Raw genomic sequence first — 22,034 nt, 5'->3', positions numbered from 1 at the left:
TTCGTTTTGCTTTTAGGTTAAAGGTTAAAAGTTACACCTCATGTATAAAGTATTTAGGGGCAGCAACAGTGAATAGCTGAGTAAAAATATAGACCACAGAAAAGAGAGAAGAAAAAGTCATTTTCTCTTGTGCCTAAATTCCTTCAAAGTCTGGTAGATTCGCAAAGTGTCTCTACGCGAAGATGTAGCCCAAATTTGAGTTAACTTCGTCAATAAATTGTCTAATGTATTCTTTTGATTATGGTCTTTTATTATTGTTTTGTGTTATTTTCTTTAGAATCGGTGTGTGATACCTACTATCGGTTACCTACATATATGAATAAAATCGTTTTATTTGGGTGTTAGTAAATTGAAATGGCTGTTTAAATGGGCACAAAAGGCAGGCTTTTCATGGGGGGTTACCATCACGCTATTTAAAGTGTTAATTCAATAATTGCTAGAGCTGTAACTTGTACCCATAAGTGTGATAACTCTTAATCATTGAACAGTTTGTTAAGAGAATAATGATACCGAAAATGCCTGAATTTTTAATTCAATTTATAATCGATTACCTAATATTTAAGTACCTCGACTTTTCAAATGTGGGATCATGTGAAGCTTCCGTTGAAATCGCAGGCAGAAAATGTCGACATGGAAACTAATAAAATTAAACTAATGCCGACTAAGCCAGTCACGTAAGTAAAATCACATGACGTGGCAATTTATTTGATTGAACTCGATTGTAAGAGTGCCAAAATTTTAGATACATTCGGTCTCATTACCTCTTTTATTGAACGGTAGGTCTCTTCCATCAATGATCGAGAATCCTTGGAGCATTTGGACGAAACTCATCCTCATCGGCGAATTCATGTATGTTCGACGTGATCACTCTTGATCAAGAGCTTGCCAAGCTAATGGAATACAAATGGAAGACAAGTATGACATCCATATTCAATCGAAGGTCAAGTGGACCTCACGCGTTATCCATGGTTCGATCATCAGTTGGGTTAGGTTATACAACTATCATGTCATTTCATTAACCCTTGCACTTGACAGTCGATACTGTCAAAGGAAAGAATTCCCAACGGCATTGATTTCGAAACTGCTACAATTCCTCCATGATTTGGTCATCCAGTCAAATCATTTCGTTCCAAAAATCCTCCTCTGATTTCTCCAGATTGATATATCACTCTTCTTGATTATTCACTTCTATGTGAATGTCTTTATTTTAAGAATTGGAATATTGTGTATTAGAAAATCACTCCTTTCTAATTTCATGTATTCTTTCTTTAATCTGCTAGACATCTGTATTATAAATAGAAATGTATCCATACAGTTTGAAATGTGTGAAAAGAAATGATATACTACCTCCTATTTCCCACTTGTTCTTTCCTTTGTCTTCTCTAATACTTTAACAGATACCATCATCGAGGAAGTTTCCTAACTTTGCACCTCTGACATCATCGCTAGGCAAAATTCAAGTCGGAAGACGCGAGGAAGTTTCCTTAACTTCGCCGAAAGCTAAGATTGTAGTTTACTCTGTTGAACTGATAGACATTGACCCATCGTTAACCACAGATCCAGGGACATGGCAGAACAGGACGGGAATGGCCTGCTAAGAACCACAGAGAAGAGAAAGAAACGTGTCGGGACTCCGAAGATCCGCGACGGAAACGGCGGTGTAAGCGCAGCGAGAGTTACGACCGGCTATACATCAATGGGTCGTGTTCGGACTATAAATGGCCGAGTGAGAAAGTTCAGGGGAAGTGCAGTGAAATTTCTTTAAATGAATTGGGTGATGAAAACCGGATCGGCGATAAGATTGGTCGCTCTAACATCGTCACTATCACAAATTTGGCAGTTCAGGAATTGATGCGTGAAGTTCTTACGATAAGCTTCGCATCCAATTAAGTTCCTGCTGTAATATAACGTGAAAATTAATCAAGATCTTGTAAATTAAGTCAATACGAAAAAGTTCAAAAAAATAATGTGAAATGATAAAGGACACCAGAGATTACATGGTTCGCTCCGAATATCGATACCTACATTTACAGGAGAGCCGGTAAGAACAGTTCATTATAATTAGAGAATCGCAATTATAATCACCCAACATATTCATGTGTCCCGCATCTAAATTATATCCAAATTTAAAGTATTTACAAATAAATAACTTAATTGGATATAAAAAAAAGTCACGAACGAAATTGCCGCTTCCGAGCCCGTGCGACCGAAAGGAAAAAATATCAGATCGTCGTGTCCGTTTCTTCTCTTCTTTGCTCGCGGCTCTTTTTTCTCGTTATTGTGCGGCTGCCGGTCTTGAGCTCTGTGTCCGTGCAGTGTCAGGAAAGAAACCCTCCTTTCTTTTATTTATTTCTTTCCTCTCTGCTAAAAACTTTGAATTGGATTGGGACCCACAAATATTTAATTCCTCTATAAACTCTAGCTGGTCCCACACGTAAAATTGATATTCATAGGAAAAGTGGTCCGCGCCCTTCTTTGCACGGCCAATCTGCAGTACGGTAAGGTTCAAGTCTTCATCGGTTAAGGATTTTCTTTTAACATATCGATTTAACAAACCGGCGTATATTCACAAGTAATTTAAACTCGAGATATAAATTTAACAGTTCTCCATCATCACCACCATCCCATCCACCTAGTCAATCATTCATGGTGTCTAATCCTTTGAAAGGTTTCCTCGGGCAATAGATTCCTTCAATCTCTGTTGTTGATTCCGTCAACCTAGAACAAGATGAATCTTCCAATTCTGATTCATCTCACATCCGAAGTATCTGAAGACTCTTCTTAGTTAGATCTTCCTCAGCCCACTCCTGATATAATGATGGCAGACCTTGCCCTTAAAGAAGAAGATATGACCTCGGAACTGGAAACCTTTCATATGCTTGATGTTCAAACTCAATCAATCAGGACATCTTCTTCCTCATCAAGGTACTTCACCTTTGATGACTTTCCATATCATAAGTGGCTTGAACGACTTGAAGAGTTTCATGCCCGGCCGACCACTAGGTATCTCACAGAATGCAGCACTTATGAAATCCTCATTGAGTTCACCAAGAGATTTACTAGATCCTTGAAGGATTGGTGGAAAGTCGCATCAGAATAAGATTAGATTGGCTTTCTTACTATGTCTCTTAATGAAGCCATCCAGCTTATCCACTTATTCTTCATTAGCCAACCCAATGATGTCAAGGAGCTCAAACAAAAGTTCTTCGAACGAAAATACTACTTTATGGCCAGGAAAGATCTTGATCGGCATTTCAAAGGAATGAATAAGCTCTTTTATCTATTTGGCGCAAATCCAAATCTTAAATCTATATTTCTTTCTTCTATTCCGAAAGAAATCAGCCGAGCGATTGAACAGATTTTACAATCAAGATGAAGAGCCCTAGCAAACGCCACGATTGGAGAACTCCAACAAGCGATCCATGTTGCTCTCGAAGAAATGTGCTTTAAAAGAAGTCTCTTCAAAACTAATCTCCGAGAGAACAGAGATCTTGACAGAGCCTGTAATAGACCAGATTTGAAAATCAAATGCTCCAAAGACTGCAATACCCTTCTTATTTGGGTCATAAAAAGAAGAAACACTTCTAGAAGTTCTCTCTTAGAAAATGAAAGCGTGGCAGAGGTAAATGGAAACTCCTCCGAAAGAGAAAGCATTCTTCCTCTTCCCATTCTTGGAAGAAAGCTAAATTTGACAGGTTCTATATCTATAACAAAAAAGTACACTTTGCTAAAAATTGTCCTCAAGCAAAGCGTCAAAGCGATTACATGATCCAGAAGATAGCACAAAGCACGGGGATTTCCCTTAAAGATGATGATGATATTGAATTCGTATTCTCCATCAATGACGAGCCATCATCAGACACCATTTTTTCCCTCAAAGCCTATTCCTCTGATTCAGACGATCAATCCCCAAGCGACATTTTCACCTTCTTCCCTAATTCTCCTTCTGATTCATTCCATATCCGATCCTCCATTTTCCATTCTCCCTATGTTCCTATTCAAATCTTCATCCCCGATCATGATAAACCAATCCAAATGATAGCTTTCATAGACACTAGTGCTGCTGCATCTCTTATGGATGTTAAAGTACTCCTAGAAGAACTCTAGATGCCTCACACAAGGTATTTCAATTCTCGCTCCGGCAATACTTTCACGACCAAATTCCGCAATAAACCAATTACTCTCCGATTTCCTCCGAGTGCTCTATCACTTCAAAAATCATTGGATGCAATTCCCCTGATAAGGATCTTATTATTGATTGGGATATTCTAGCTCAACTCCTACAACTCACCATTGTTCCCACCGGCTTACAATTTAAAGATCAATTTCGTGAAATTGTGGATATTCAAAGACTTTTTATCATCCAACCAAAAATCCTTGATCATATCACCCAAAGTCTTTTGTTCTGTTGCTCTGAGTCTCACTCATTGTTGTCCCAAGTTTGCTCTCATCCTCTTTGGAAGAATACAGATTTCTTCGTGAGACTTCCCTTCCGAAAGAATGAGGATATCAATCCTACCAAGGCCGGTCATTCTAGAATGAACCCAGAACACCTTGCCCTTGCTCGGAAAGAATATGCTGAGTTGCTTGCTCAAGCTCTCATCGAACCCTTTGATTCCCAATAGGCTTATGAACCATTTTATGTTAACAAGCGAGCTGAACAGAACCATGGCAAACTTCGGTTGATAATCAATTATCGGCCTTTGAACTAATTTCTTTATGATGATAAATTCCTCCCGCCTCACAAAAATTCCCTTTTCCTCAGCCTTGCCCAGGCTAAGATCTACTCCAAGTTTGATCTTAAAGTAGGATTTTGGCAATTATTTATCCATCCCGAAGACCATCCGAAAAATGGCTTTTGTATCCCAATCCAGCACTTCCAATAGACAGTTGTCCCTTTTGAACTCAAAATTACTCCTTCTCTTTTCTAGAAAGCTATGTGCAGAATTTTCCAGCCTATTTTGTCAAATGTTCAAATCTATATCAATGATATCCTACTTTACAGCCCTAATGAAGAATCTCACTGTAAACTCCTTACTCGGTTCGGCGAGATTGTCCAGAAGCATGGTATCATGCACTCCCAAAAAAAGATGATCATCACCCAAAAGAAAATACAATTTCTTGGTATGCATTTGAAAGAAGGAACCTATTGTCCAGGTCCCCATATTGTAGAAGAATTGTAGAAGTTCTCCTCAAAAGACCCGACGATCAACCAGGTGCAAATATTTCTTGGGATAGTCAATTATCTCCGTGACTTTGTCCCAAAAATTTCTAAAACACTTCATCCACTTCAAAAAATGTTGAAAAAGAATGCACCTCTTTGGGGTCCGAAGCAAACCAAAACCATCGCATACCCGAAAGAGACTCTACAAAAATTCCCTCCATTGTAAATTCCATCCACTGGCAAAAGAATTCTTCGGACCGATGCTAGTGACAAGTATTGGGCAGCTATCCTCCTTGAAGAGATCAATGGTAAGCATCATATTTGTGCTTACAAAAGTAGACGTTTCACTCTTGCAGAAATTCACTACCATCCCACCTTCAAAGAGATCCTTGTTGTCAAGTATGGAATCAAGAAGTTCGAGTTCCATCTCATTGGATAACATTTTCTTGTGGAAATGAATATGTTCTCTTTCCCTCAAATGTTGAAATTTAAATAGAAACAAATCTCTCATCTCCAGTTGCTAAGGTTGGCAAAATGGTTATCAAAATATTCCTTTGATACCAAACATCTTGCAAGAAGTAAAAACATTCTTGTAGACTTCTTGTCCGGACCCAAATAACCGGTTTCCTCGATCAACATGTTTGTCAAAAAAGAACCGATGCGAAACACCTTCCGTGTTGTTGATTTGACAGAAAATCAATGGAATTCCCATAATTACACCCCCGATGTTCCGGACACGATTTGAGTTAATCAACTTAATCAAAACCTCAAAATCCAGTTTTGACATTATCATTACCATATCTTTAAAGATTATGGTGGTTTAATGCTAAAACCCAATAGCCTTCACTCTAACTACCCATTCATTCACCCCTTGAAATGGACTCCGGACTTTGATTTTCCAAAAGAACTCAAACGGATGTTCTGGCACATGTTTAACTTGTACGTAGTAGCCATTGAGTTTCTCATAGAAAAAATCATCAAAACCTTGTCCAAAGCTCTCATGGGAAACAATACCAACCAAAAGAACATGATTGATATGTTACTTTGGTTTCATTCCCATTACCCATTGAGAGAATTATTCAAATTACAATAGCGTGAATGAAGACCAGAACCAGAAAGACATATTGTCATGCTTTTTCATAGACCATGGATATTTGTCTCCAACACAGGAACTGTAAGAAATGATGTTGCAAATGTTGGTACAACCACATATAAGCCTCAGCTCGATCGAGAACTTACTCGAGTCCACAAAACCTTGCCAAGTTCTATCTCATCAAACCTTCGGGAATATTGAAATCTCCAGAGGATTTTGTATCAAGAAAATCGCAATATTCCCCTTGAGTTATGGCCATATGATGTAACATATGTTTCATGGGACCAGGTTCACATGCAAGACCGGACCCGTGAAGCTTTGCAAATTTTTCACCAAAATTAGCCAAGTTCTTTAATGGACATCGATTCTCAAGATCCATGAGGAGGACCACTCTCCCAAGACTCATATGCCCTCGGCTCCCAGGATATTCCGTCAAGCACCCAGAATATACCATCCAGCTCTCAGAATGTTCCGTCTACCTCCAAATATTGGGGTATCCAACCAAATCTTGAATTGGATGAGAAAATAGACAAGTACGAAGAAGAACGCCTTTTGCGTGCCTACAAGAGAGAAAGAGATGGCCCAGGCAGCTCAAACTCTGACTATGCTAATTATTATCTCTCGTAATTGCATGCTTTAGTGCTACAATGTTCACGTCTTTTGGTTGGTTTTTCAGTATCTTAAAAGGAGTGACAAACTGTATTCACATGTACGTAATATTATCCGTAATAATTGGCCCATATCCACCAAAAGTTGTTGAAAGTGGTTAAGTCATTATTATGTACTGTTATGTCGGTAGATCTGCGTATCAGCATGTTCAATAATTGTGCTTTTATTCGGTAGTCTTCTCCTTTACCTATAAAAAGCCCCTCGAGTCATGTAATCAAGCGAGACTTGGCTGCGACTTAACCTTCGTAAATATTAGCATGAAGTTTCCATTCAATGAGTTTCTCAATCCTCCTCTCTTCTTCTCGTCCAAGCATGGTTCTTGATTTATAGAATTATTTTGTTAATTTAGTAGTACGATGTGGTTCAGTATGCTCTTCACTTGCCACCTTGAGTGGAACCCGTGAATCAGAAATTTCCGGCATCTTGAGGCTTGAACTTCAAGATTGAGCCTAAAAGCTAAAAGGCGAGTCCCCGAATGTTGGCCAAGAAAGCCTGGTATTGGGGATAACATACCTGCTTCGGGTTCAAGCTTGTCTCTGTTTCCTTCTTGGTATCAATCCATGATACTCAACAATGTGTCGCGTGTTTCTCAACAATGGACGTATTTAAAAGAGTCGTCAAGATATCGCAATTCTTCAAAAGATGCGGAACCCGGCGAAGTGCAGAAGCACCGGGGGAATGAACAGCATGGCTCTTGGATCGCGACCGTGGACATACTTGAATGGAGTTGAACAGAGATAGTCTTTCCGAAAGTTTTTACAATAGGTCATACAAACGATTACCTACCTTTCATTCCCTTTGTGGATGCACGAGAGGTGGAATTCAAATTATACCAGCAAAATAATTACTCTTTCTGAATCCTTAGAATTCTTGTGTCAAATTCAGCAAATCTCAAGCACCAACAGCACATCATCATCAACTAGAATCACCCTTTTCGAGTTCTTTCTAGTTCAGACAAAACCAGGACAAGAGAGCTGAAAAGAGAGGACATGAATGTAGATTTCATCATTTTGTTATCCCTATCATCTGCATCACAAATGTTGACATGGCGATCCACAACGAGTTTCGGGCGGCCAATTGCACTCGAGTTTCCTCCTATGCGGATTAAGTATTGAAGATTTGTCTTTCTTAAGAACAGGTCTAGTCTTTGAACTATGCTTGTACTAACTCTAATCCAAATATCCATTTACTGCATACAACATAGTGGGAAGCCATGAAGTAATATCTTCTATCACTAGGATCGTCCATGAAGGACACCCGGGCGCAAGAGATTCCTCTTCGACGGACCATTCAAAAGAGTGTTTTGTGAAATTGATGCTGAAAATTAGGTTTTGAGTTTCCGGTGAGGAGGTCGAGAAAAATGCTAATACCAAGAATTTGCAGAGATGGAATAGACGGAAGCAAGGGAATAAATTAAAGAGTAAACAAGGAAACAAGTGAAGCAATTAGAGAGTAAACAAAGGTTGCAGCAGTATAAACTCGTTTGTAATGACCCTCTTGATTTGTTTGCGGTATGATTTGATACAGGAAACTCATTTCGACACCACATGGGAGCATGTGCGTATTTTTATTCTGGATTGAGTCATGGATTGCGCGTGCGAGCAGGTATTCTAATGAAGTGAATCCAAGAGCAAAATCGGACAAGTTCTCGGAGTGGAAGCTCGGAGACTTCGAAATGGAGTTCACGCCGGCGAAACAAGACATGTATGACACGGTGGCGAGCTTGCGGGAGAAGGGTCACGTGCCTCTTGCGACACGGCCCAACGATTCGGACCGGATTGGGACATAAAATGTGAAGTTGGGGATGCAAGCAAATCTAGGCACCATTACTTGATCAAAATTTTGGTGGCAATACCACAAACATGTTAGCAATTAATCCAAATTCAGAAAAGTTATCGATTCAGTTGAAATGTTGTCGATGTTTGCTCGACTTCCAAGACAGTTGCACGAATTGATAAAGTCTTTAACGTAGTGTGATTTCTCAAGAATCTATACGTGTTTCTATTATTAATATTTTGTGAGTTCCTAGGAATCCATCTCTTTGAAATACTAGATGCATTTTATGACTCATTTAAGAGGAAGATTAAAAGTCATGTAATAAACCTATATAAAGGCAAGTGTTGTGATCATTTCTTTAAGGTGAAAAATAAGTTGAAACTAAAAGAATCGATAAAATCTATTCATTCCATTCACTTCTTGAGTTGTGTGTATTTTGAATCTTTTGCCTTCAAATTATGCCCATCAGAACAAACTTCAATCTTGTTGAAAACGTGAAAGTGCTCGCATCGGCTATCTAAGTTTCCATTATCAAATTGTAAAACTTCAATCCAATTCTTGATGCGAAAGCATCGGGCTCTACCAATCAACTCACAAGCTCAACTCAAACATCGTCGATTAATGCAGTTAATAATGTGGAAGCATCCCATTTAATGAAACAATCCTTAAGATCCAACTTGATTCCATCTATTAATCTAGCAAAATCAATATTCATTCAAACAAAGGAAAATTCTGGTTACAATTGCTTCAATGGGTTAAGGTTGAAGTTGTCGATTGTGCGGAAAAGTTTCAACACGCAAGAATGGTTGCCGATGGACTACCAAGCTATCGAATAAGGAGTTAATGATTCTTCCCTTGCCGATCAATTATTTGGTTACCAATTCACTGGTCTAGTTGACGATTTCAAAACTAATCAACAACATATCAATGGGAGGTTCTGAGCAATTTTCTTGGATATATGTTGATTTCCTAGGATAGTTATTTTTGCTGGTCAAGGTTGGTGGACAAATTTTGGAAGGTGAACAACAAGGCTGAAGAATCAAGATTTCAAGTCTTTATGTCATTATTGCATTCTTAGTTTCTAGGTCTTTATGAGTCATAATTGTGTTATAGGTTTCAAGAGCCAAAGATCTAGTTTCTAATTGTTTTATTGCATTTTCTGGTTCCTATGACTTTAATGTATTTTCTAGTTCATATGTCTTTATTAGTTGGGTAGTTCTTACGTACTTAATGTTTAGTCTATTTCCTATGCATTAGTTTCTCTATAAAAAGATGTGAATTCTCAATTATAAGCGAACCACAAATTTGATGAATATGAATACATGAGAATGCCTTTGGAGAGTAGATAATTCCTATCCTGGTTTCTTTATCCTTGCAGATTGGATTACTCATTGATGGTGAACCAAAAAAGCTCCATATCCTTAGCTGGTGGTAATCCTTTGGGCCTTGATGATGATCTTTCCTATCTCGAAGGCCTATATCCTTTGCCAATCCCGATCTAAATATTCGGTTGATGGTGTGTTCTTTATGCCTCGGTGGAGATCATATTCTATCCCCCATTTGCATCCATTCATCATTGACATCCATCCCCAAATACTCTGATCTATCCATACTTCCTTCGGTAATCGCTCAAAACGCATCTCACCCATCTCACGCACGCATCAGCTCTCCTATCATGCTTTTCTTTGCACTCGTTCTATCTACCATCTCCAAGCGATCAGTAATCGGCTGCTGGACTTGAGAACCGTTTAAAGTAGTTGAACTGGAAAACACGCCGCATATTCTTCGTATGTAGATATGAGCCGCGACAACAACATGGCTTGATGGTAAAGGAGAAGATGTAGCTCAGTGAACCAGTCTTTGAAAACTAGGAGGACTCCGATCACTCGGGCGAAACATCAAGTTAGAGATCCATTATAGGAAGCATAAGTGGCCGGAGCGGATATCTCGTGCCACATCATCATTCTTGCGGATGAGGAACTGCGATGCATCGCGGTCATCGACCGATCCAAACATAAGCACATCGACCGGAGCCCAAACAAACTATGAAATCCAAAGGCTTTGCTAGATATTATCCATTGTGCCATTAATGTTCATATCCTGTCATGTGTATTATTTGGTAAGAACTGTATATCAATGTAAGTGAACTCAAAAGTCCACAAAGGGAGATCCCTCACTATTCACTACTAAAGAAAGCACAAATGAACGGACAAAGCCAACCTCGAGCAATCAATCCGTGATTATTGTATGCTCTCAATAGCAAAGGACCTCATTGCTGTATTTCAAAGACACAAGTTCGACCATGATAATAAACGTAATTGGGATTACAGCGACATCGACGAGATTGCTTCGTCAGCAAATGCCTAATCTAGTAATATATATATGGAGAGAGAGACAGAGACAGAGAGAGAGAGAGCGCATCAGCATCCACCTTTGCGATTCCGAAAGTACCATGTTTCAACTCTCTCGGCGCTTCGTGAAGTTTGAACATGAATTGGAGAGTTATCAAAGAGAATGAATTTCAACTTTCTCGTCGTTTTTGTGGAGCTTCGACATCAACCAAAGACCAATGAATGAGTCGTGACAAAGTGAACCTGAGTATGGAGGAGAATGAGAAGGAGAGGATGGGCTTTTTTTTTTAAATCCGTTTGCTCCTCATTGTTCGAGAATCAAAAATATCCTTTTGGAATTTAATTTTGTTCATTAAAAATCTTGGTTCTTCTACTTCATTTTTATTTACTTATTTTTATTATTTGTCCCTCTCTTTTTTATTTTTTTATTATTCTGTTTCATCCTTCCTTAATTAAATGTTATTAAATAACAAACTATACTAAATACCTAAAATAATAATATACCTAAAATATTCTACTAAATATAAACACTAAATACATATATACATATATATAAGTATTTATCATAGAATAGAAAGAAGGGTTAATAATATAAAAAAAAAACCTCAAACCGATACACATGTGACAAACTATACTAAATACCTAAAATAATATACCTTAGATATTCTAATAAATATAAACACTAAATACATATATATCTATAATTATCTATTATAGAATAGAAATAAGGGTTAATACTATAAAAAAACTCAAACTGGTACACATGTAACAAATTTACCCCACATTAATTTTTTTTACCATCAAAACTCCACACCGATACACCTATGACAAATTTATCTCAAACTAATTTTTTAACCACTAAAAACTCCAAATTGATACATCCGTGATAAATTCACCCTCCGTTAATTTCCGTTGAATAGATTTAATATCATGAAAAATCTTTAATTAGTACACATTTGACAAATAAAGAGTAAAAATCCCAAATTGGTACACTTGTTAATTATCACTTGTCATCCAACTTAACAATTTTATGGTAAAATTTTTAAAAAAACTAACGGATGGTAGGTACCAGCTTAGGATTTTTTATTGTTAAAAAATTAATTTTAGATAAATTTGTCACGTGTGTGCCAATTTGTGATTTTCTATGATATTAACCTAGAAAGCAATCAAAATTTATAAAAAAAATATTCATTAATAAAAACTAAAATTATTATTTTTGATTTTTGATTTTGTATTTCTTATTCCATATTATAATTTAGATATTATTTGGATTTAGTTACAATTTTAATTTTAGTAAATTAAGAAGTTTGCTATTGGAGAAAAATAGACTTTATACCATCGACATAAGAAACCATATCTAACTTTATCCTACCTCCAACGGGGAATATTTTATCCAAGCTCTTATATCCGACCTTATCCTATCTTGAGCGGGAAACTAGCACAAAAATATGATTGATTTTTATCATAACTATCAAACATGGCATTTGTTTAGACATGTATATATGCTGAATTGGAATGAGACATGTTAATCACAGAGAAAATTACCAAAAAATCATAAACTCATTACAATTATGCCAATTCAATCATAAACATTTTCTATTGTCAATTGAGTCCTAAACATATTACATCCGAACCAATTCAATCCAGCCGACGCCGACGTGGACACCTACGCTGGCATGGACATCTTGTTCATTAAATTTTGATAACTTTCAAATTATTTAGTATCTATTCATTCATCCATTTCTTTCTTTTTATTTTTTTTTTCTCCTTCTTCTTCCAGAGGCGAGGGCCGGCGTGGCGAGGCCAAGCCTCGCCATTGCTGGGCCCAATAATGCGAGGCTCGACCTCACCATGGATGGGCAAGGCCGGTCTCGCCGATCCAAAAACTGGTTGAAGGAAGAATGAGAAGAAAATTAAAAAATTTGATAAAAAAATAAAATAAAATATTGAAAAAATGTTAAAATTTTATTAAAAATTATCACGTTAACACCGGCTAAACAAAGTTGGACAGATTGACTGAATTGACATCAATACAAAATGTTTAAGACTTAATTGGCCAAAAAAAAATTTAAAACTGAATTGGTACAATTGTAATAAGTTTAGGATTTTTTCAATAATTTTTCCATTAATCACGTGCGGACTTCGGCCAAGCCAAGAGAAGTGTGGCCGAATTCATCAAAGGAGACCTGGCCACCTATCAGGCCAATTCGAACTTAATATCGTTTTTTCAAGCTAAATTCTCATTATTGGCGACTCGATTCACAATTTTTATGAAATTTACGAAAGATATTTGAGCGACAAATTAGGTGCCAACATTTGAGAAGAAACTCTGTTAAACTTGGAAGCAGATAGAGCACAATAAATTACATGAATGGCTTTAGCATTTAAGGTAGTCGTCTTGTCCCTTTTTTGGGGATTGTGCCGAGACTTTCATTTCGCATTTTCCAGTAAATGTAGTTAGCACCGTCGTTTATGGGCGGCCTGAAAATTGGTTAACCGTTACAAGATGGTGGTCCTATAATCCCTATCAATGAAGATCTTTCTGCTCTTGAAATCAAGACAATTCGACAAATTCGAACAACCGGGCTCTTCCACCGATCGATATGACTAACACAAATGCCCTCCCTCGTAAAGGATATCTCCAGCGAGTGTAGAATCAAATGCCCTCTTGGGATCAAGGAAGATCGCATGCTCGATCAAAATTATCATTCGATATCAAAACTTCTTGATGTATTGATTGTTTCAACAAATTACTTTCATAGAATCCGTTTATTTCACGAAACGTAAATAATTTTAAAAAAATTCTAAAAAAAATCGCTTTGTATCGCCTATAAAAATAAATGAACATAAAACCCTTTCTTCGTTTCACGGACGCATGAAGTTCTTACAATAAACTTTGCATCCAAGTTTCACATAAGCACATGACAATCTATGACACTCAAGACGATGCAGCAAGCGTTATGCAACGGTGGACACATTTAAAAGAGGCATCAAGATATCGCAACTCTTCAGAAGATGCAGAACCCAGGTAAGTCCTGTAGCATCAGGGACATGAGTACGATTGTACGTGTATCGCAGCGGTTCACGTACTCGAACGAAGCTTGAACAGATAATCGTCTTTGCAAAATCATACAAACAAGAACATGCCTTTCATTCCCTTAGCACAGACACCAGATATCGAATTCAAATTACACCAGCAGAAACATCTCCCCACATGCTGCATCGGCTTCAGCAATCGCAATCATCCTCTTCGAGGGTTTTTTTTTTCCCCCTTTCCCCCACAAATGAAAGCAGTGCGAAAGAGCTGAAAAGACAGGACACATGCAAATGCTAGCTTTGACAAAGTGCAAAAGTACTTGCCTGGAAGCAAAGGCTGTCCAGATGAAATCACACGCCGTGTGGACCTTCAATCTTTAGCCGTTCTTGACAAATGCAAGCATCTTCAAAATCACATGAGGCGGTAACCCCATGCACCACAATTGGTTTTGCACTTGCTGCGATACGCAAACTTCAAATTCACATGGACAAATAGTCTCCACTCACATGACAGCATGGCTTCACCATATTAAATCAGCCAAAAGAAGTGAAAGCTTAAGAGGTCAAATTTCCACTACCTTCCCTACTTCTGAATACACAATTTTCTGGGGGTGGGGTTTCCCAATATAACATTGTCTCTAGGATGCGACATCAAAGAGCACATCACTCACAGGATGCAGGTCGAGTACTCTCGTGCAATTGCTCCCAACCACCCTGCTCATATTAGCCTTTGGATGGAAGTTCTCTCCAATATGACCAAGAAAAAGGGCTTCGTCATTCAACCTAGACGGGCTCATGTTAGCTTCCTTGTGGGCAACATCTCTTCCTTCGGTCAATGATATGCCGAAGAGACGGCAACTACTCTTCAAAGGCCGGGACATGTCCTCACTAACTATGCCCTCCGATGGCAGCAAAATGGAAGAATGAGGGAAACTCAATCTATTCTGTTCATTCAACAAACCCAGCGACATCGTGCCACCAAAACTCGCCTTCATTGGCGAAGAGAACTTCTCATCCCATGACAATGTATTACAAAGAGAACTCCTGTTGGAGCTTTTCCTGCTCGACTGGTGGAACACTAACACTGAAGATGGTGAAGAAACTTGTACCGAGGAAACTGGAAGACTGAAACGATGGTCTGAGCCCTGATGCGGGGCAGAGCAACCGATCCTGGACGGAACCATTTGAAAGCCATCACGACCACCAAATGCACCATTTCCTTGGGCTCCATTGGTAAACCTGGGTCTTGTAAATGGTGGGTTGGCAAATGTTTCTTGACCTTGCAAGACCTCACGAAACCGAAAAGATTCGCAGAAGCCCATGCCTTTGTAAGTGACACCAGCATTCACGGATAAGTTTGTCATGCCATTTCTGGTGGCAGCAGCTTCAGAACCACCTGAATCATCAGGGTAACGCCTCCTCACTTCAGATAGCAGATGACTTTGAGTTTCAATACCATCATAAGGAGTGCTAAAACCCAAGTTTTCTTGACCTTGCAAGACCTTCTGGAACCTGAAAGATTCCCCAAAGTCCGATGCTCCGATTCCATCTGTCAGGTTCATCACAGTTCAGTAGTGTAAAGACAAACAGAAAAGAGAAAATTGTGTCTCAAACAAAAAGTTTAGAGCACAAAACCTACTTGGAACTGGATATTCTGGTTTCATGGAAGGTATTCCGAACCTGGTCCGCTTGGAACCAGGCAACATAAAACCAATTGGATTGGAAACTGAACCGGATGGCTCAAGTTCCCATGGACAAATCCTACTTCCACGACCAGGCTCAACGTCATCCCACCTAACCTGCAAATTAGGTACCGGCTAACTTCAAAGTCACGCATCATACGATTTTGATTATTGTGCGATGTCAATTCCTGAAAGAGACATATTGAACTGTCTAGCCAGTTTGGTTTCCGAGGATTATGCACTTCTGCTTTCTTTCTCAATGATAAGTTATTGAAACACACGCCAAGCGCTTAGAAGCAGCTTTCATTCAATATTCAGTAATGAAAAACAAATAAATGTAAGTAACTAACTATCAGGAACGGATCTATTTGGATTCAGTAACAACCACGAGCAACAAAAGTACAAATCATGCAGTTTATGAAGAAAATTGCGACAAACACCTTTCCAACAAGTTTCAAGTGAAAAAGACATACAATTTAAATTCTGAGTGTTTTCTTTTACCTACTTTAGGGCAAGTAACAAATATGACTTGTCCTGAAGTTCTGTCCCTACTACAGAAAGGTTCACCAGAAATAACAGTACATCGTCAGATGTACTTAAGAGAGAATTTACAGGAAATATTGAGTAAATTCTTCAAACATGGCCTTAAGCTCTCAACTTTCATGGGCTATATAGTTCTCGAGTTAGCATAAACAGTCCAGTGTACGAGTGCAGGAATGGACGCATCTTTCAACTGAAAACAGCAAAGACAGGATGGGATTGCTGTAGACTATTGAAACAAACAATGAAGATGATCCTTTCAACTAATTTTTCCAGGCATCATCATCAGCACTTATACCATCACAAAAACTTTCCCAAAGGTAAAGATTCATCACACACTTTCCATAGAACATCATGTAAGGTTCTCTTTATTAAGTCACGAATCTATTTGAACCCTCCAAGTCAAATAACACACTCCACTTGTATAAAATGGTGTGCAATAGCTTAGATGCATAGGTATCATTATTTTTTTGTTCGAGGGAAAAGGCTAGATGCATTATAAGGGCCCAGACCTAAATTTCATGGCCACATAGGCATGTAAACAAGTTTGCAAACACGAACTCACCGACAGACACCTCCATTTCGAACTCGGCCATCTAACAGGATCCATGTCACTTATGTTGGCTATCAGACCCGAATGTCTGCCATGGAAAGAATTCATATAAGGAAGGCTGCAAAAGCATTCGTCAATACAAACAGTAAGCACGCCAAAGAATTGAACCTTCTCTCTGCCGTATCCTCAGCTTCAAAACGCATCTTGAACCTCATGCCAGGAGCAAGAGAATGGTTAAGGCTCTTGAAAAACCTACGAGCTGGTATTAGGAACTCAGATGAGCTGGCTCTGCAAAATCAATGATGCACATATCAAAGAGAAATTATGGCGTGAACAAGAACTAGACAGTCATCGCCAGTAATTGGACCTACCACTTCATACAGACATTACCTCAAGTTGTAAAGGACTATAACATCAAAAGCAAACTGAGTAGGGTCATAGGCAAAGCAATCCACTAGTTCAGAAAATGGACCAGCATAAATAGCCCATAGCATTTACAATTAAACATCAAATGATGTCCTGGGTAAAGCTCCCAGTGATCGCAATATCAACCATCGAATATAGCAATTACATCACTAAGCACTATTCGTTTATTTGATCATGGGAAATGGGAATCTTTTATAGAAGAACTAAGATGACATGGTAATAGAGCAATTTGAAAAGCCAAAAGTATCGGCATCAATAAATGAAAGATACAGATTTGACATTGTTAAGTGTAGTAGCAGTATTCTGAGAAAAAGTAGTCAAGGTAGAACATCACAAAATATTAATCCATGCTTCCACACGTTTAAGACCTGCCTGAGGTATATAAATAGAACAAAAACGGCAAGATGACCGTCCATTCAATTCTCAGACATTCTCAAGCAAGCTAACTTCAACTCTAATGTATATAACAGAGATAATTTCTGACATGACAAATTCGAGAAAAATTACTCAAATTCTTGTTTACAATCACAATTAATTCGAAACCTACACAACTTGACATGTTCTAAATCCATGCTTTATCAACATAAAGTGTCGCTTGATACTGAGAAAAGTTTGTGCTATTTCAACAATGACAAATTGTGAAAAAAAATTGTCGCTTTGAACATGGCAACTCAGCACATACAATTACAGTCTACAGACACCCTAGCCAAGTACTCATGGAACAACTTGAGCAATCCGAATAACAATTCCCAGAAATGTTACTAGTCCTATAAGATTTGTATTATCCAGCAAAACGTGGGCAGCTAAACCTCATAAAGACCAGCAACCAAGGGATTGTCCAAATCAAGTAGCTCTAACAGTTTTACACTCTGCAGCATGTATCATCACATGCATGAGTGTTAATTATCAATGCAAGGAGAAAAGGCTTAAATTAGTGGATGATGGGGGAATAATCGAGCAAAAACACGAGTCGTCCCAAATAGTGCACACATTAATTACCCCAAGATAACATAGCATGACCAGTTAGGAAGTTCATTAACTCCTTGCTTTCAAAGAATGTACCAATGTTTCACAATGAAGACCTGTAAAATCAGTATCAGGACCATTGGCTGACCACTTGCAAGTGTCATGACATGAAAAGATTTTCAAAACAATGCAAGGTCTCTTCACAACATGTGACAAAGAGAGACATGACCCAGGCTTGAAATTGACCAAAACCGGTTTCAAACACGCATGAGGATTAAAGAGTTCAACTAGTTGTCTGGGATATTTTAGCTCCAAAATGTATAGCTACAAGCTGAATAAAACTCCAGTCTAAGGTAGCTTTCATTCGTACAATTGGCCTCACTGTATTGTCAGAATTGATAAGTACAGTCCAGTCAAGTACCTTGGATCATAGTAAACATTGAAGGCAGTTCCAAGAGATATAGCCTTTGGTACATCCATAAGGGCACTCTGATTCAGGGTCTGGATGCAAAGAGATGGAAAAGTAGAAGCTCCTTTAACTTGAATTGCCCTTCGAACTCCCAATCTCAATTCTCCATTCGAAGCCCTGGGTTTTGATAAAGTACATGAATTTCAAACTCTTAACCAAAGTTGATAAATTGCAGCACGATGCTTTAATACCTAAGGAACAGCACGGCATCCCCAGAGACTAGCTTCTTCCGGTTTACAAATGCACTCCATCCTGTAGTGAGCAAATGCCTGCGCGGCTGTCCTGCTCACACATACGCACCCAATAAAATAACTACTTGAAAAAAAAAAAAATCTATGACAACCACACCAAAAGATAAAATCAATGCCAACAGAAGGAAAAGGAAGATGAGGACTCTGGTATGATACCCCGGTATATATGTCTGAATCTCCATTCTAGGCCATGCAAATCTTTAGCTACAAGCTCCTGAGAAGGCCTTTGTTGATTATAATCCTGCATTGACAGCGTACTAAGTCTAAGCAAGCTAAATAAATCAAACCCCACCCAACGAAATGGCATTAGCTGGATGTAAGCGTAAACTAATAAGGCTGTCTCAATGCAGAGGCTAAATTGAAATGCAATACCAGTGGAGGGAAGCAGTCCTCAGCAGCTCGTCGAGGAACAGAGAAACCGCCATGAGTGCTTGTGTCTGAAGCAGTCAGAGTCTTGCAGAACATGTGAGGCGTCGAAGACTTCACAGCTGGTTCAATTTCATCCTCATCCAAGTCTATTTCATTGTCCCCTTCGCGCAATTTATGCTCAATTTGCTGCAGAGTACACAATGCAGCCAAAGTTATCTTCCATCAACACAAGACCCTTTTCCAATACACTTCTCAACCAAGCCAAATCCGAAAAGTTAATAAACCTCCCCTGAGTACACGATCGACAGGGTACGTTCCCTTATCTTTTATGGTGAATACCGTCAGCATCTGAGACTCGAAAGATTAGACAAAATTAGCAAACCTCACCTCTCTTTCAGGAATCAGCGAAACCTGCGCATAAACGTCGTCTGTGCTCGCATCAGCCTGTCACACAAAAAACAAGCATTTCGACATAAATTCACCCCGCAAAAAAAATAAAAAAAAAGACAGAGCCCTTTTTCCCCAATGGAAGAAACTACACGACAGACGCAACGACCCACAAATCAATTATGACCAAGTCAGCTGAAATTGAACAGATTAGACCCTCGTGACAAAATTTCATAATAAACACTAAAAAATTTTGCTACAAGCAAATACGATATATGAACAGGGCACGAAATTCTTACATGGAGCTTGACATCAACAACACGACAGAAAATTTGAGAAGGGAGATCAAACACGGAAGCGGGAAAATCAGAGACGTGCTCCAAGTGTCCCTGCGGGAAGTAAACCACCAAAGAGCCGTTCTTGGGAAGCGAAATCAGAGGACCAGCACAGGCATGCCACAGCTCCAAACACAAGGGAGAGCACGAAGATGAAGAAGAAGAAGAAGAAGCGGGGTTCGTGGGGTTGGAGTTAATATTCGAAGCGCTTATAGCAGAGGACAGAGAGGAGGCAGGGGAAGAGCCGGACGACGGGGTTTCGTCGTCCTCCACCGTGTTGAGATCAATCATCTCTTCTTCTTGCCCCGATCTTTATCCAGCAAACGGTGAAAATGGCCGGGCTAGCAATACCGCGCCGGCGAATCTGGGAAGATGGTGAGCGAGAGCTAAGGAGAGGAGGGAGAGTGAGAGTTAAAGAGTAGGAGGAGAGCTAGAGTGAGAGACCGGTGTGGAGGGAGGCTCAGGAGGAGGAGAAGTGGTCATGACCGTAATTTGAAGGACAGCTTTTGCATTTGCCAAAAAGCAGAGGAGCCATGAATTACAAAGAAAGGAAAAATAGAAAGGCAACCTCCCCCCCCTCTCTCTCTCTCTCTCTCTAGCTTCTTTTCGTGGGGATTTTTGTTTTTTGGGAGTTTTTTTTCTTGGTGGGGGTGAAAAGGGGGGGCATTCTTGGTTCTGAAAGAAAATCAAGATCCCATTTTTATCTTTTGCTCCAAAAGGCAGAAGAGTAAATCAAGATTTCAGATTATAATTTCTAAATGGGGGGGGTTAAAAATGTGGTCTTTAGGTTGAACAATGATCCGACCAACAGTTTATCCTCTTCCCCACCATTATATTACAATTCAGTCGTACCATTACATTACAATTCAGTGGTGGGTATCTTTTTCTCTCTCCCTTTTCCTTTTGGTTGTTAATGTCAGTAGTGGACTGCTGTTTTTCTCTTTTTTTTTCCCTCTAATCCGCAAGCAGAGTTGCAGCACTGCTCCTGCAACAGGAGCAGCTGCTGCTCCTGCAACTGCTGAGCGATGTGTGGCAGAAGAGACAGAGAGAGAGAGAGAGAGAGGAGGACTTCAATTTTGAAATTTTTATATTCCTGGGGTTTGTATTTCTCGTGAAGCTTTTGGAGGGGAATTAAATAAAAGACGTAGTTAAAAAACACCAGGGAGACTGAAAAGAGAATGGCCTGCTTCGCTGCAGGGGTTCTTTGCAGTGGGTTTTTCTGTACGGCCCCCCCTGTATTTGCGCGGGATGTCTTTTCTGTCCCCATCGACCCCCTCAAATCTCACTCATATCCCACCCGCTTTCTTCGGATTGATTACCTTCTTCCACACGAACTGGGTCTCTGGAGATTTGGTCGAGATGGAAGTGGAGGTGAAGCGAAGAGGGTTTTTCTTTCCTCGTTTCATTTGTTTTGGCAAAATTTGTTGCGTACTAAGAGCACGTTCATTCTGGGATTACACGAAATTATTGGGGAACATTTACCTCCTCGGAGGTTGTTCGAGTTAACGATCGAGTCGGTGAAAGATGTTTCCACGGTCTCATGTTGATCTCCAGCTCGAGCATACAAGTGGAAAGGAGCGGGTGGAGACGATAGCTAATATGGCATATCGTTTTCCTTGATTAAAATCGAGTTGAACATCGACAAGGGCGGAGTGAGTTGGGAATTGAGTTACAAAATTCCTCATTCGGGATGTCTAAAGATTTCTCTCAAATGTATTCAAACATAATAACATAAAAATAGTAACGCATTTGAAATAAGCTTTTCTTAACTTAGATGATCCGATGAGGACAGGGAATGCTTTATGGGGTAAGAGAGCCTACCGAACTTGACCCGAACAAGATATGACTTCTACGATGATGGAATGAGCATATATGAACCCGCACATCAAATAAGGAAAAAGATTGCTTTGTTGTTATAATGTAGAACTGAAATAAATTCGTAAAATGTACCTCTTGGTGTAACAATA

General features: G+C 39.1%; 1 protein-coding gene across 1 annotated transcript; it reads right to left on the bottom strand.

Moving 5' to 3' along the window:
- Window positions 1-14,049: 14,049 nt before the first annotated feature.
- LOC115739706 (auxin response factor 3) lies at window positions 14,050-20,717 on the bottom strand. The gene is made up of 10 exons (XM_030672928.2): window positions 20,032-20,717; window positions 19,733-19,789; window positions 19,349-19,531; window positions 19,133-19,217; window positions 18,917-19,007; window positions 18,678-18,842; window positions 17,033-17,152; window positions 16,877-16,952; window positions 15,729-15,888; window positions 14,050-15,638 (listed from the first exon to the last, which is right to left on the bottom strand). Exons 1-10 carry the CDS (start codon window positions 20,356-20,358, stop codon window positions 14,728-14,730), a joined length of 2,175 nt encoding a protein of 724 aa, XP_030528788.1. The 5' UTR covers window positions 20,359-20,717; the 3' UTR covers window positions 14,050-14,727.
- Between the last annotated feature and the right edge of the window lie 1,317 nt (window positions 20,718-22,034).

The sequence above is a fragment of the Rhodamnia argentea genome, chromosome 9 (assembly GCF_020921035.1).
Source record: "Rhodamnia argentea isolate NSW1041297 chromosome 9, ASM2092103v1, whole genome shotgun sequence".
Taxonomy (NCBI): Eukaryota; Viridiplantae; Streptophyta; class Magnoliopsida; order Myrtales; family Myrtaceae; genus Rhodamnia; species Rhodamnia argentea.
Note: the sequence above shows the minus strand (reverse complement) of the source record. Positions and strands in the feature narration are given on the sequence as shown.